General features: G+C 54.2%; 1 protein-coding gene across 10 annotated transcripts in view; it reads right to left on the bottom strand.

Moving 5' to 3' along the window:
- BCOR (BCL6 corepressor) overlaps nt 1–14,074 on the bottom strand; it is a 116,213-nt gene that overhangs the window by 9,786 nt on the left and 92,353 nt on the right. For 7 of the 10 annotated variants that reach the window (XM_082378043.1, XM_082378046.1, XM_082378045.1 and 4 more), the window contains 7 exons: nt 10,686–13,526; nt 9,969–10,022; nt 9,311–9,497; nt 3,549–3,809; nt 2,889–3,233; nt 1,960–2,285; nt 1,389–1,643 (listed from right to left, as the gene is read on the bottom strand). In XM_082378043.1, coding sequence (XP_082234169.1) covers nt 1,389–1,643; nt 1,960–2,285; nt 2,889–3,233; nt 3,549–3,809; nt 9,311–9,497; nt 9,969–10,022; nt 10,686–13,526 — 4,269 coding nt within the window. The remainder of the gene's footprint in view (nt 1–1,388; nt 1,644–1,959; nt 2,286–2,888; nt 3,234–3,548; nt 3,810–9,310; nt 9,498–9,968; nt 10,023–10,685; nt 13,527–14,074) is intronic. The other 3 variants (XM_082378049.1, XM_082378041.1, XM_082378048.1) reach the window with 3 other exon arrangements.

Raw genomic sequence — 14,074 nt, forward strand, 5'->3', positions numbered from 1 at the left:
CCTTGGACTTCACCTGCAAGTAACTGCGCTAACTACCAGAAAGTGCTCTCTAGCTAATGGAGAGGTCTCCAAGAGACGTGTAGATATAAACAACAGCACATTCAACCAACAACAACAAAATACACCCCCAAACTAAGCATAGCCCTAGCGCTTCCAACTTCCCACCCACAGTCATGCCTTAGGGCCAAGGCAGGCACACCTCGAAGGGCTCACGGCACTATAGCGGGGGGGACACGGGAGGGGGGGACGGGGGACAGGGGCACAGAGCTGGCTGAGGGTGTGGGCGCCAGGGCTCCGGGCCAGCCTGGGTCCTGCCACCCCAGTGCTCGTCCACACCTCCACGCTCAGCCTGCTGAGCCGCATTTTACTGTCACCATTCAACTCCCAGAGGGCTGATGCCAGCACAAAAAAATGCCTTTGCCCTGTGGGCTATTACATCACAATTTCTACTGACAAGTATGGTGGGGGAACTGCACAGGGCAGAGGGAGTAATCTGTCTCAGAGAGATTTTGAACTTGTAAAAAGGGCAATTGCAACGTGAGCCAGTCTTGGTGAGGAACGTGGTGGGGAGTGGTGGGCTGTGGAGCACTGCTGGATTGCTACCTGTACGGGTATCAGCTAACCCTTCTGAGGCTCAGTTTCCTCATCCAAGAGCGGGCTAGTACTCGTTACTCCCACGTGAAGATGTTAAAAGGGTGAAAGGAGTTACTACAGATCACACGGGCTTAGAAAGATATCAGCTATCTTTCTGTCTATGTTGCTCTAGCAATAGAGGCTATCACTGTCATCAGCCGTGCTGGGTTGGGATACAGCGGTGTGGACAGGGAGTTTTGTGCAAGGCTCAACCCCCGCCCCCCCCCCCCCATCAGCCCTCGGCTCCTGTGCCCTCTCAGAAAGAGACTGCTCAGGTCTGCCCCACTCCCACCCCTGCTCTGCACAGACACTTCCCACCCGCTACCCCACAGGGGCACCACTCTGCCCCAAACAGCACAAGTAACCCAAAATAGAGCTAATAACTACTCTCCCTCTTGCTATTCAGAATCCAAAAGGGCTCATTAAAATTCCCCTAGTCGCCAAGCCCTGGGTTAGGTCAGATTTTATATCAGAGATAAGTGAGCCGGAATGGCCGAAGCAGCCTACCTGCCTGAACGTGAACGGAACATCAGAGAGGCCTGCCTTTCTTTTCACACCACGACTGAACAAGCCACCAAAGAGCCGGCAGTGTGAGCGGGGCCAACGCAAACACCCTGTTGGAACACCTAGCCCAGCCCGCCACGTGGAGGGGGCTGGGCTCTGAGACCCGCCCCCCGTCCCCAGCCAGCGTGTCCCCCACCCAAGGAGCAGCAGCCCGCGGATCCTGAATCCGGGGCACCCACAAGGATGCTCACCTCATAGCCAAGCCGGGCGGCCCGCTGTAGGAGGGTCTCGCCCGCGTTCTTATTGACAATAAGTCTCCGTGCTTCCGGTGGCATTGGGCGGGACTGCGTGGTCTCTGGAGGGGAGCTTGAGCATGGCAGCTGCAAGGCCTGGGAAGCTGGTAGCAATTGCTGCAAACGGTCCAAGGGCTTCTGGTCCTGCTTGGCCGGCGAAAGATCATAGTCGGAACTGGACTCAGGCCGCTTTCGAAATCTCCGGACGGTCACCTATCATGAAACCAGGCAGCGCACACATTTCAGGCTGTCCTTCCACCACCCGCCTGGTTCCCCTCCTCCCTGAATGGAGGAGAGCACTTTTCCTCCTCTTTGTCTGGGGGAGGCGGGGTGGGAGGAAGGGGTTGCATTTTTACTAGCTGGAACCTTCACCACCACCCAGGAGACAGGTCCCCTAGGAAGGGGCAGTGACGTTTTGGGGGAGGGGTTCAGGAAAAGGAAAACTTTGCCCCCAGAAGCAGAGAAGTAGGCAGGCGGGATGTGCTCGCACAGGCCCGGGGGGCGGGGGAGAGCCAGGGGCAAGAGGTACCTTGCCATCGGCATTCTCCACGTAGTAGTCCCCTGGCAGCGGCAAGCCCCGCCTGGGCTCCTGAGGGATCAAATGCTTGGTTTTGCACAGTCGCTTCCCGGATGGTTTCTCGCTGTTGTCGGTGTATTTCTGCAGCAGGGACGTAGGCTGGCAATCCTCTTCTTCGTCCGTGCACAGCACATCTGCCTTCTGGCTTTCTTTAACTTTGTGATGTTTGGTAGGCAGCCTTGAGGCTGGCGTGCAGCTTGGCTGAGTCTGCTTTTTGCCGCTTGCATTGGTGGATGAAAGGCTCTTCATGGGCGGAGAGCCGGAGAACACAGGCAAGGCTGAATCCACAGTGGGGGAGGGCGGGAGGCAGGGGGAGAAGAAGCGGGCGTTACACAGTTGTAGCCGGTGAGGAAAGAAAAGCCCATTGTTAGCACTGATCATTGGAGCGGCTTCAGTTTTTAAAGATATACCAATTATGTTTTCAAAGCATTAATATTTTAATTATCCCACATTCAACCGGCAAATAGGTTAACCCACGAAATGCCAAATGGCAAGTTGCTTCAAAGGGCCGCAAGAGAGGGCAGAAGCCAGCCCTTCCTGCTCTCCCGTCCCCACCCGTGGGGGGCCTGGGTGCTCGGGACAGGGCGACTGGGGACAGCCTGAGGCTGGAATGAGGGCGCTGATAAGCGCCTGGGGTCACCCAAGACTTCCCTTCCTGCCCAGCCGCGGGCTGGGTGAGGAGCAGCCCAGGAAGTCGAGCTCCCGCCTCACTGTACATTCCATAAGGAAGTGTGCAGGCTGAAAGGACCTCATGAAGAAAACTCCCCGCTTGCCACACGCTACTCTTGTCAACTTGGATGGCGCTCAGGTCCCCTCCAGGGCCATTTCCCACAGAGGGCGGGTGATCCAGCCTCCAGGAGCGCCCCCTGCCCCGTGCGTACCTTGTTCATCATCACTGCGTTTAAGCGACTCTTCCGACCAGCTTCTGTTGCTTTTGGCCTCTGCCCTTTTCCTGCCAGGTTTCTCTTCGGAGATGCTATTGCCCTGGGGGGTGACCGCAGGCTGAACCGCCTGGGTCACTTCCTTCCTGCCCTGCCGGCCAGGTTTGCTCTCTGCTGCCGACACCTGCTGCTCCCACCGTTCTCTAAGGTGCAGCAAGTGGCGTTGCTTTTTGGGATGGAGCCCTGTTAATTCAATGCACACCTTCAGGTTGGTCAGCTCACTATAATGTGGCTCTTCTAAGTGGTTAGAGGAACTGTTTGTCATTTCCCTCTCAGGCCAGTCATCTAATGGAGAAATAACTACAAATTAATGAAGAAGCCCCCCGGGGTGGGGGTGGGGAACAAACTGTCTTACACATCACTAATAGGGGTGGGGGAGGGGAGGGGTGTGGTCACTGTGTTGGCTGGAACTTGTCACCAAGTCTCGGGAGGGGGCTTATTTGCCCTTGGCCATCTTTGGGCTCCAGCCCCGGCACCTGGCTTTGGGGGTGGGGGGGTGGGGGGGTGGGGAGGTGTGAATGGCTCCCCCCAGGGCTCCAGGGTGGGACTGGAACTTTCCACTGCTCCGGCCCTGCGGGCCTGAAGCCAAACCGAGCTCACCTTTGGAGACCCGTCTCCGCTTGGCTTTCAGCAGAGGGTCCTCCGGGAGCTCTTCCACGGTGGTCTCAGTGTGGTTGCTGTCGTCAGAGACCTTGCGCTTTCTGTCCAGCCGGAGGGTGGGGCTGCGTGGCGCGTCCGGGGCCGCCTGGTCGGCGGGGGGCTCGCTGGCGGGCTGCCTGTCTATGAAGTACTTCTCCACGGGAAGATCTTTGTCCTCTGGGGCTTCGAAGGGGTCGTGTTTGCTTCCAGCACTAAACTCGCCTAGGGGAGGGGAGACAACCCGGAAAGGAGGGAACAAAGGTCACCAGGAGCAGGCAGGACCCCCATGCCCAAGGCAATCTGCTACCAACAGACCCTCCTTCGGAGACCAGGGGCCTCACACGCTGGAAGCACAAAACCCTCAGAAAGACAACGTCCCAAAGGAAGGGCAGCTGAAGACAACCAGCAAAGAAAGCAGAAAATGAGGCGTGTAGCCCACAATTTCCCATCTTCCTGTTCGTAACTGGAGCAGGAGAGTCAAGGTGAGGCGTCAAGATTATCCTTCTATAGGCACGTGAGATAACTCCCTAACTGCCACCTCCAAGGTGGTTTACTTTTTGGCAGTCAGGTCCCCTCTAGGGTCCTGTTCAGCTGAGGGTGAGTGACCTCACAGTAAGATCCAACCAATCCAGGGCTGAGCTACAAATTACTATGGAAACAGTTGCTGAGGTCATTATTTTGTAATAAACAAAAAAGGCTGATGTCCTAAAGAGACCAAATATCCCCCAAATGTCATCTACACAGAGATAGCACCAATGTTCACTTGGGTCAGCAGGGGCGAGGGTGAAGAAAGAGGGTAGGGAAAGAATGGTGGGAGGCTGGGAAGCTGGGAGACCAAGGGAAGAGGAGCCTGGCAAAGATAAAGGAAAGGCTTCCTGGTGCACACACAAGGGTCAAGGGCAATTTCAAAGAACTCAACCAGATTGCCACAAGTCCGTCTGTCCTCTTTCCACACCCGTGGGAGGAAAAGCATTTCACTGCCATCAAAGGGCTGCTCCTATTTCCTGTCTAGGAAGAAGGCCCTCAGTGACACTAGGCACACCCACGGGGACACCAGTCACCCCACCTGGCACTTCTCCACGCCTTCCTTCCCAGGCAAGCATCTAAGGACATTCCAAAGACAAGACTCCAACCCCCTTCATGGGGGGTGGGGGACAGGGGGCTGGGCTAAACTGCTCACACCCCAGCTCCGCCTGTGTTGCTTCCGCTGCCTCTGCTCAACCTAGCATCCACTTGGGGCCTTTCCTCCAATCACCCCAGCCTAACATCACTCCTCACTTTTGCTCTAGCCAAAGAAACAGTTCAACTGCTTTGCTGGTCATTTTTTCTAAAACACAAATAATTCCACAATGATCACTGTGATGTTAAAGAGTTCCCCTAAGATGACCCTGTCCATCACCGGCCAGGGGTGGGGGTGGGTGTATGAGTTTGGTGTTTCGTTAACACCTGAGCTAAGCTCCCACAGCCCGTTTTTCTAGATGAAATCATGGACACACCCCTCACATGCTGCACCCATTCCTCCTCCTCTCCCTAGACCACTTCAAGTATCACTCCCACTTCTGCCCAGCCGGCTGGTCCCCTGATCAGCCTCTCTTGGGGGCATTCCCAGCATTTAATGGCAGTCAGTTGTGGGGATGAACTTCACCCTGGCCTTGGCTAGCCTGACCTGTGTTCTCAATGGTGGAACCCACTTACCTTTTCTCCAAGGGTATCCCAAGGTGGGACAGATCCCCATCTACTCTTGCCGGAATGGTGGAATCACCCCAACCGCGAGGGTCTCCTGTCATGGCAGCAGGAGAAACCCCAAACTCCTGGCCTGTGCTTACGGGTGACGCAGCCCAGGCTACCGCAGGCCCGGTGAAGAGGGTGCGCTGCAACTCTCACTCCGGCTTCTCTGTGACCCTCTTAAACACTCGGGCAGGAATGGCGCCGCTTTACAACTCGGCCCCCTTCACTTGTAAAGTGGGAATGTTACTGCTAGCCTCCTCCCGGGGGTGGGCTTCATAATCACAGGCCGGGCTCAGCACAGAGAAAGGCTGGAAAAACCCCTTTAACCAAAAGATGCCAAGACTTTCAGACCAGCCTGAATTTCAGGCCTAAAATGTATGAAATTTTAAGAGGTGAGCCCTCCTGGTTATACCATTGGACTTCTCTGGTCCAATCAGCCTTCCCTAAAAGCTCCGTGGGAGGGGATCCACGGAGGAATGTAAGGGCTACCTTAAGAACCCCCATGTCCAATTTTAAAGTTTCTTTTTCCAAACTAGGTCCATCCACCCTTCCCCCCAACCCCGGAGCCTTTTAGGGCAAAGATCTCAATTCCCCTCAGCTAAGGCCCCCCGAAACCTTACGCTAGTGTGACCTTACCCAGGCCAGTAATAACCCTGAAGGACACCCACCCCGACTGCCCAAGATACCCATGGCCACCAGCTATGGGGGAGAGGCTCCGTGTCACTTGGAGCTTCTCAATGACTGTTCTAACCACGACCCACAGGAGGATTACCCTTGAGGACAAAGGAGATGGGGAGATAACTAGATACACAGGGATCCTAATCATCAGGCCATCACTGCTACTTTTGGCCCTTCTAAAAGCGGGAAGCCACGTGCCCTCGGTCACCCAGTCTAAGCAAGATGTGAACGTGGCTGTATTGTTTGAGGTTTAATGTTTGCTCCCTGCAGCATGGTCATATGACTCACAGCACATATATCCCATAATTCATTACGGTTGTGCCATAGCATCACCTCACAGAAGCATCACCATAACAACATTTACAAGTCACCGTGGCAAAAAAGCACCCTCACCACTGTTGAGCCATGCCCAGTGAGGCCTAAAGAAGGTGAGAGGGTTCTGAGTTGTTGGAAGGCTCCCCAGGATTAAAATCCCCTTCTCTGTAGCTTAACTATAGCACCTCCAGTAAGGGCTAACCTTGTTAAAACTTACACCCTCTACAGAAGGAGTGCAGGGGATCTCTGTTCCAAAGTAGTTTACAAACGTGCGGGTGCTCAGCTGGAAGAGAAGTTCCCTGAGCAAAGAAGTTTCATGAAGCCCCTTGACTGAGGCTTCCTCCAGCTCCTGGCCAGGCATTGCCACTGAGCAGGTCCTAGGTCTGTCCCAGCCAAGTGGTTGGCAAGGGAGATGGTTACTCCAAGTTTGAGAAGGAAGGGACCAATGCCTCCTTGCCCTGCCCCATCTTCAAATGCCACTGAGGGTTCCTAGTAATGAACTTCCAAGTCTGAGGAACCTCCAAACTCATTTGGTGAACTTCCAAAATAAAAATTTAACTCAGCCACCCGTGTGATCATAAAGAATAAAGGAATATCTCGGCCACTGTGTTTTCAAGTTAATTCATTTTTTAAACAAGCACCTAGCAACAAGATGCACCCGCACTGGGACAACCAGGGCCGTGCAAACAGCACCCACCATCTTAGAAGCTCCTGGTCCCTCCATGGGTAGGGGCTGCCTCAGAAGGGGGAAGGCATCTTGAAGGCGTCCTGGACCCTCTTTGTGACCCCTGCCCGCCCCAAATCCCCGCCCCAAATCCTCGCCCCAGCTCCCATGTGCTCACAGCTCGGCTCTCGGCCACACCGACACCCATGAGAAGGACCTGAGCCCATATCAGCTCAAGACATGATGGCCCAAGAACAAGAAGGCCCATTAATTTCCAGCTGAATGGAATGAACACCTGCTGTGCCTTGGATGCGGAGGCGGCAGTTAAGAACAATGGCTCCTTTAGGTGACCTTTCTTGACCAACTATTTACAAACCACAAGTCTCTACAAGACAGAGGGTGGATGGTGAACCCACCTCCGTTGCCCCAGTTGCCCCAGTCTTTCAAACGGAGCCCCTCACCTTCCACAACCCTTCTCCCGCCCTCCCATGGTGGCGATTCATGGCTCACTGGGCCATGTCCCGGGTGCTCCAGGAAGAGACCTGTCGGTCGGTCTGAGATTGGAGGCAGGCAGTGGGGGGAGGGGGCTTTCGGAATCATCTGGGGCTCAGGCCCTGCTCCCCATCAGCCACACCGAGTTCTTGTCTCCACGCTCAGCAGGAAAGACTGGGAAGGACACACACAAACTTCTCTGGGAAGAAGGGCGGGGTGAGGCCGTTGAGACATGAAGGGCAGCGGCCACCCTGGGTTTGGCCATGTTGCTGGAAAAAAGGGCAAGAAGACTCGAGGCCTGTTCACTTCCCGCTCCCTTCCTCCAGCCTCCCTCACCATCCACCCAGAACAGGCAGATCCCCTCCTCAGAAAAGTGCATCCCCATGAACTTGGCCTTGCCCACTTTTATCAGATCTCTCTGAGAACCTCCCCAAGAGCTGAGTTATGAGGCCACTCAGGAGGGTAAGGGCTGCGTGTCAGCTGTGAGCATAGGCAAGGAGGGAGGCTTTCTTGTTGCTTTACTCCAGGGTGGCCTGGACCCTCCATTTTTCATTCCAATCCCGAGGAGGAGGAGCTCGGAATCATCTACTCCAGGCACATCAAGAGCGCCATCGCTCGGGTGAGGCCGCCACTGACTAGCCACAGAAATCCCCTTCTACGGGAGCCACGTAGGACAAACCGGTCCCGGTGTGGCTTACCCAGAACCCTGGCCACAGGCCTTTGTCTGACCCCAAAGATGAGCTGGGAGAGGGTGGTGCTCCAAGCAGCAGAGAGAAGCACACGCTGTTGCTGACCACAATCTTCCCGAACTGCATCAGGCACCCACGACCTAAGCGTGCGGGGGAACGTCGACCCTACGACTGGGTCCAAGGGCCCGGACCTCCCAAACGTGCCCACCACCCCCGACTGTCTTGTCTCAGGAGGATGTCACGCCCACCCTGTCCTGGACGTTCACCTAGATGCCCTCATTCACCATCACCGGTGAGGTTTCTGGGGTCTGGAGCAGGCTGCAGGCCACAAGCACGCACACTGAAGAAAGCGGGAGAAAGACCTCCACTTCCTGCCAACACATCTCATTAGCCCAGGAAGTCTCGAGGGCAAAGCCCGAAGTCAACCCCAGTGGGGGAGCAGCTGTTGGGACCGCAGAGTGTGACTCGAGGCAAATGCTAGCTTTCTCTCCAATTTTGCCTCCAAAACATAATACATCCCGTCTGGTAGGAAGAACGCCCTCGTTTATCCCACGCCCTTGGAGCGTGTTGTCAATTCCTAATGACTGCAAACAAGCCTGCCACAGAAAATAATTATGCTCATCTTTCTGGTGCCTTCATCAGCCCTCATCTCATTTTAACGAAACCTCTGCCTTTGGAGGGAGAATCCGAGTACTCTCCATTCCCTCCCATAGGAGACTGTCACTCTGGAGGGTCTGGCTCTGGCTGCAAGTGTCATTCCACTGCTACCAAAAACCCGTATCCGTACCTGCTACAAAACAGAACACATACCTGCTACGCTGGAGGTTTTGCACTGCCATTCCTCTGCTCTGCTGTATTAGACTATTACTAACTACAGGACTAGCATTTCTCCGGAAAAAGGAGATGCGTGCCAGGAAACAACATTTCATAGGTGCTTCACTCCTGGATGCCGCAATGCTCACAAAAGGACAGACAACCAGCCCTGCAATCCACAGCTGGGAAGGATGGCCAGAGCAGCCCGTTCTCCGAACAGCCACCACCCAGATGCTGGGCCATCGGAAGCGTATTGCTTCCTCTCACCTCCCTCAGCACTGGGAGCGGAATCGCCCCGTTCCCACCGACGTGGTACCACACGCGAGCCGCCTGGGTTCACTTACATCTCTCACTGTCGTTCTGGTCGGCAATGGCCTCCTCCAGGGCGACCGACTTTGGCTTTTTGTCCTGACTTCCTTTCAGCCTTTCCCAGTCAGCGGGGCTGAATTTGCACACCTCGGAGTCTTTGGTCGTGGGGTGGCCACCTTCTCGCTCTTTCATCTCCAACTCTGAGAAGCGCATCATTGCACGCTAGAAAGAGAACGGAGATGGAAAAAAGACACACCTTACCACCAAAGCTATTTCACTGCCCTTACCTTAAAGGAAAGTATCTTCAAAGAAAAGTTTGCCCAAAACCAACCACAATTTATGATACAACTGAGATATTTTAAAATTTAACGATAAAAATGTAAGAGTGTCTATATGTAAGTAGTCACACACTCTTTATTCATAAAGCCATATGTATGTAGAGATATATGCGGTGTGTATGTATAGCCATACATACGCTGTGGCATAGAGACAGACATTCTCTTTCGAAGGTAAATAAAACAAAACAAAAACACAACGCAAAGAAAGCGAAACAAAAACACAACAGAAAAGAAAACAAATGCACAATGAATAAAGACGACCATGGCCCACAAACTTCCCTTTGTATATTTGGAAATGAAATTTAACTCAAAAGGTTTATGTAAGATTCTAGTAATAAAAATTTGAAGAACTGACCTCACAGTAAGCAGCGGGTAGACATAAAATACTGTCCTCTTGTAATCCTTCCATCTATGTAATTAAAATGGGCACTCAATGGATCATTTAGATAACTTCATCCATTTTTATAAGCATAAACCAATCTTTTTCTTAACATTGCAAAACAATTTGGCTTTATTTATCTTTTAATTAAAAGTAAAATATCTTAAGGAAATTCCTATACAACATCTATCATTCACTAGCAAGTTAAATACATACTCTATCCCTTTAAGCAAGGTTTGTTTTTTTGTTTTTTTTTTTTTTTGGTTTGTTTTTTTGGTGAAAAAAAAAAAATTGCACGAATCTCACAGACATGCGGCCGCTACACACCTCCACCAAGTATCACGTAAGGCATTCTAAGCAGCGCTTTTAGGTATATTTGTTAACGTACAGTAACGGCAGAGAAATCAAAGCGATTGATAGGTAAATGTCATGCAGTCTTTTAGACATCCTTCGCAATAATTAAAACTTCCGTTATCAGCATTCGAGTGGAGTTCGCTTAAAATCTACAGAACAACTTAAAGTATCCACTTACGTCCCCTTACTGGACACATTTCAAACATTTAAATTATCATAAGCTGCATTAACCAAATCAGCCCGGTGTCCTGCCCTATCATACCCCCGGCCCCCTCCTCTTCACACATTAAAAAAACCTGACAACTGGTCAGGCTCCTGAAATTCGGGTGGGGGGCTCACCTGCAATGCCCGCTGCTCCCGGCTGAGCTGACTGGAGTCTGCATACAGTTCGGTAGTGACGCACTTGAACCGGTCCCCCACGTAACCAGCGGAGTTTGCGATTCTCTTTGCCAGCTTAGATGGCTTCGGTTTCAGAACTTTGCCATCGGTTGATTCTGCCTCGTCAGCTCCGTCTTTGGTATAGGTGGGGGTGACGTCCACACTCGGTGGGGCACTGCCCACACAAAATGGTTTGGGATCCTCTTGGGTTTTCCCGAAAGTGACCGCAGAGCCATCGCTCCCCAGGGTCGGCTCCAGGAACGGAGTCGAGACCGGCATCGCCAGGTTCTCCTTGTTGGTTCCCGCTGGAACATTCTCCTTGCTTAAGCCGAAGACTGGCTGGCCCGGAGCCTGTTTGAAAGTATAGGCTTCGTGGAAGTCACTGATGCGCCCCAGCTCCTCTCTCAGGGCAATGAAATCCCGGTGTGGCTGTAGGGCCGGGTCAGGCGGAGGTTTGGTGGGCTCGGCACTCTGGCCGACACTCTCAGCTGTGAAGCTGGGTTTGGACACGTTAGCGTCGGTTTTCGCATCTGGCTCTTCCCGGAGAAGGTCTACGTAGACGAGCTTGTCACTCTTGACGACGGTCTTCCCTTGATTCCAGCTGGGGCTGGGCTTTAGGTTCTTGTCCGCGGGGACTTCTGGATGTAACTTGGTGCTGCCAGCTTCCAGCATCTCAGAAAACCGGTTCCGGAGGCTTGGGTCCTCGTAGCGGGTCCTCTCGTGGGACCGGGACCTCCTCTCCGGTTTCTCCTCTTTAGTGATCTCGATGGGCGTGTGAGGTATCAACATGGGATGCACCATGCCCAACCCCAGCGCGTCCTGGTAGGTCACAAACTCCGGCCTGCCCGTGGGTAGCCCATAGGGCAGTCCCGGCTTTGGGGCGAGGTGCCCAGGAAAGAGACTGCCATTGGGCAACAACACCGGGTGAGGGTAGACAGGGCCTTTGCCGTGTAAGGAGAGGGGACTTATGGCAATGCCCTCGGGCGCTGGGTAAGGCAGGTAACTCCTGGGGTAGGGGATTGGTGGGGACCTGAACGCCTCGTTTGGTGAGAGAAATATTGAGCTGGGCGGGAGGCCATTCTCGTTCGCTTTGAAGCTCGGCTCTGGGTTGCTGGCTTTGGCGCCCTTGCTGCCGGTGCCGCCGCTGTGCTTGGCAGGTGTGGTCGGGGGCTGGCCCACGTGCTGGATGACGGATGGCGTGGTATCCACGGAGCTCCTGCTGGTCTTGCTGCCCTCGGTGGTGGCATTTGGGGCCGGCGACGCAGAGGCTGGGCGGCCGGCGCTCGACACCGACCCCGAAACGTTAGTGACCACGGCGTCGGCGGCGCCCATGCGGGGACACGAAGAACTGCGCTGCTGCGGGATGGCCCAGTCCAAGGCCTTGTTTTTCAGCGGCAGGCCTTTGCCATTGTTCTCTTCGTTAGGACTTGGCCCGGGCACCACCCAGGACGAGGGAGCCGTGCTAATGATCTCAGATCTATAGATAGCACAGCCATTTCCTGGAGGAGATAGAGTTTCTTTCGGAATCTCACTTCCGGAGAGCACTAGGCCGCTTCCAGCTCTGCTGTGAACCAGGACCGTGGGAGCCATCTTTTTCATGTGGTCAGCTTTGGAAGCATCTACATCCACCACTTTAGAGGACAAGTCTAGTGGCTTATCGGTGACGTCTTTGGTAACCGTCTGCTTCTCCAAGAGAGGAGGTGAGCTGCCATCTTTTCTGTCTTGACCTGCTGTTTTCCGGGTGTGCCCGGGAGCTGGCTGGGTGCTTTCGGCTCCTTCTGGAGCCTTTGGATACTTGCTGCTGCAGAGCCTGGCCGCGGGGAACTCGCTGCTGACCGTCATGTATGGCTTCGACAGGGTGACCGAGGGCGAGGTGGAGATCCTGGCATAGTGCTTATGGAATTCGGAGTAGGTGTCCGCAGCGGGCTGGGAGGGAAGGTGGACTCGGGGTGAAGGCCGAGGCGAGGGGGGCAACAGGAGAGCCGTGTCCCCCGGCAGGCCGCCGGTGACCGCCTTGGCAGAGGGCACCCTAGGCTGCTTACTGTTCTGGATGTGGGGATACGAGTGGGAATCGACCGGGTTCCCAGGACTGACGCCCATCTTCCAGGGCAGGCTTTTGTCTGCGCAGTGGACCAGAGGCGGGATGGCTGGTGAGGCCGAAGGCGTCGAGAGTCTCATGGGCGAGGCCAGGGACGACGGGATGTGAGGACTGACGTAGTGAGGTGGCGGCAGGTAGAGAAATCGCTCCCCGTTGGTACAGACCGGAGAATACAGCGGCTGGGCCAGGCCGTAGGACTGCTGAGGTAGCAAGGCCTTGTACATGTTCAGGGAATACTTATTTGGCGAGTCGAGAAAAGGGTAGATGGCTGGCGTGGCCCCCTCCATGTAAGGATTGACCCAGGGCAGCCGCAGGTAACTAGCACCATTGATGTTGAGCGGGCTCTGTTTGTCGCTGGCAGGTCTGTCCAAGCCCAGTGTTTCTGCCGTGGGGACAGCACTTTTTTGTATTCCGGGTGGCGTTTTGTATATAGCACTGAAGCCATTTGGGGGTTTTCCGGAGACAGCGGAGGCCTCCACCGTCTCGGGTGTATTCGGTTTGAACTGCATCTCTGGGTTTCTTTCGGAAGAAAACCCCAGACCACCTATGGTTGTGGCAGCCTCCCGCCCTTTCTCTGAGCCCAGTCCGCACAAGCTAGAATAGACGATGTTTCCGGGGACACGCAGCCCTTCCCGGATCAGGCCGGTGCGGTCCATGCTCAGCGCTGCCAGGCCATCGATCCGATGGGCCGTGGTCGCATCCACCTTCACAGAAGAAGAAAATGGGTATTACCGAGGACACGCCTTCAAAGCAGCCCATCCCAAAGAGAAAAGGCGGACTAGCTCAATAGGACATCAGCCTCAACATCTGAGCCAAAAGGGTTAAAAAATAAAGGATTCACAAGGTCTTTGGCCCCCTCCCCGCTTATCCAGAACCCTCCTTTGCCTGCCGTCTCACCTTTGTCCAACTAGTATCCTGAAAGCACGTAAAACGTTGGTCCCTTTAGACTTGAGGCCCCTGCATTAATTCAGTCATCTATTAACTCTGGAAGATCCACCTTCTCAGCAGAAATTCTTTGCTGCAACTGAGGTGATACCAACTCCACTGCTCTCAGAACCACCCTCGTGGGGTACAGAACTCGGACTCACCCTCCCCAGGCCCTGTCGGGTTGGGGCGGGGCGATGTTCACTGTGGTTTTTCCCGGATGTATCGAGGCATTATTTAACATAAAAAAAAACCATCTTCAGGGGGACAGTAAGGAATGAAGGACTTGAGCTGTCTCATTTCTAAATCAATAAAGAGGCCATGGGTC

The sequence above is a fragment of the Balaenoptera borealis genome, assembly GCF_965194805.1.
Source record: "Balaenoptera borealis genome assembly, chromosome: X".
NCBI classification, from domain to species: Eukaryota; Metazoa; Chordata; class Mammalia; order Artiodactyla; family Balaenopteridae; genus Balaenoptera; species Balaenoptera borealis.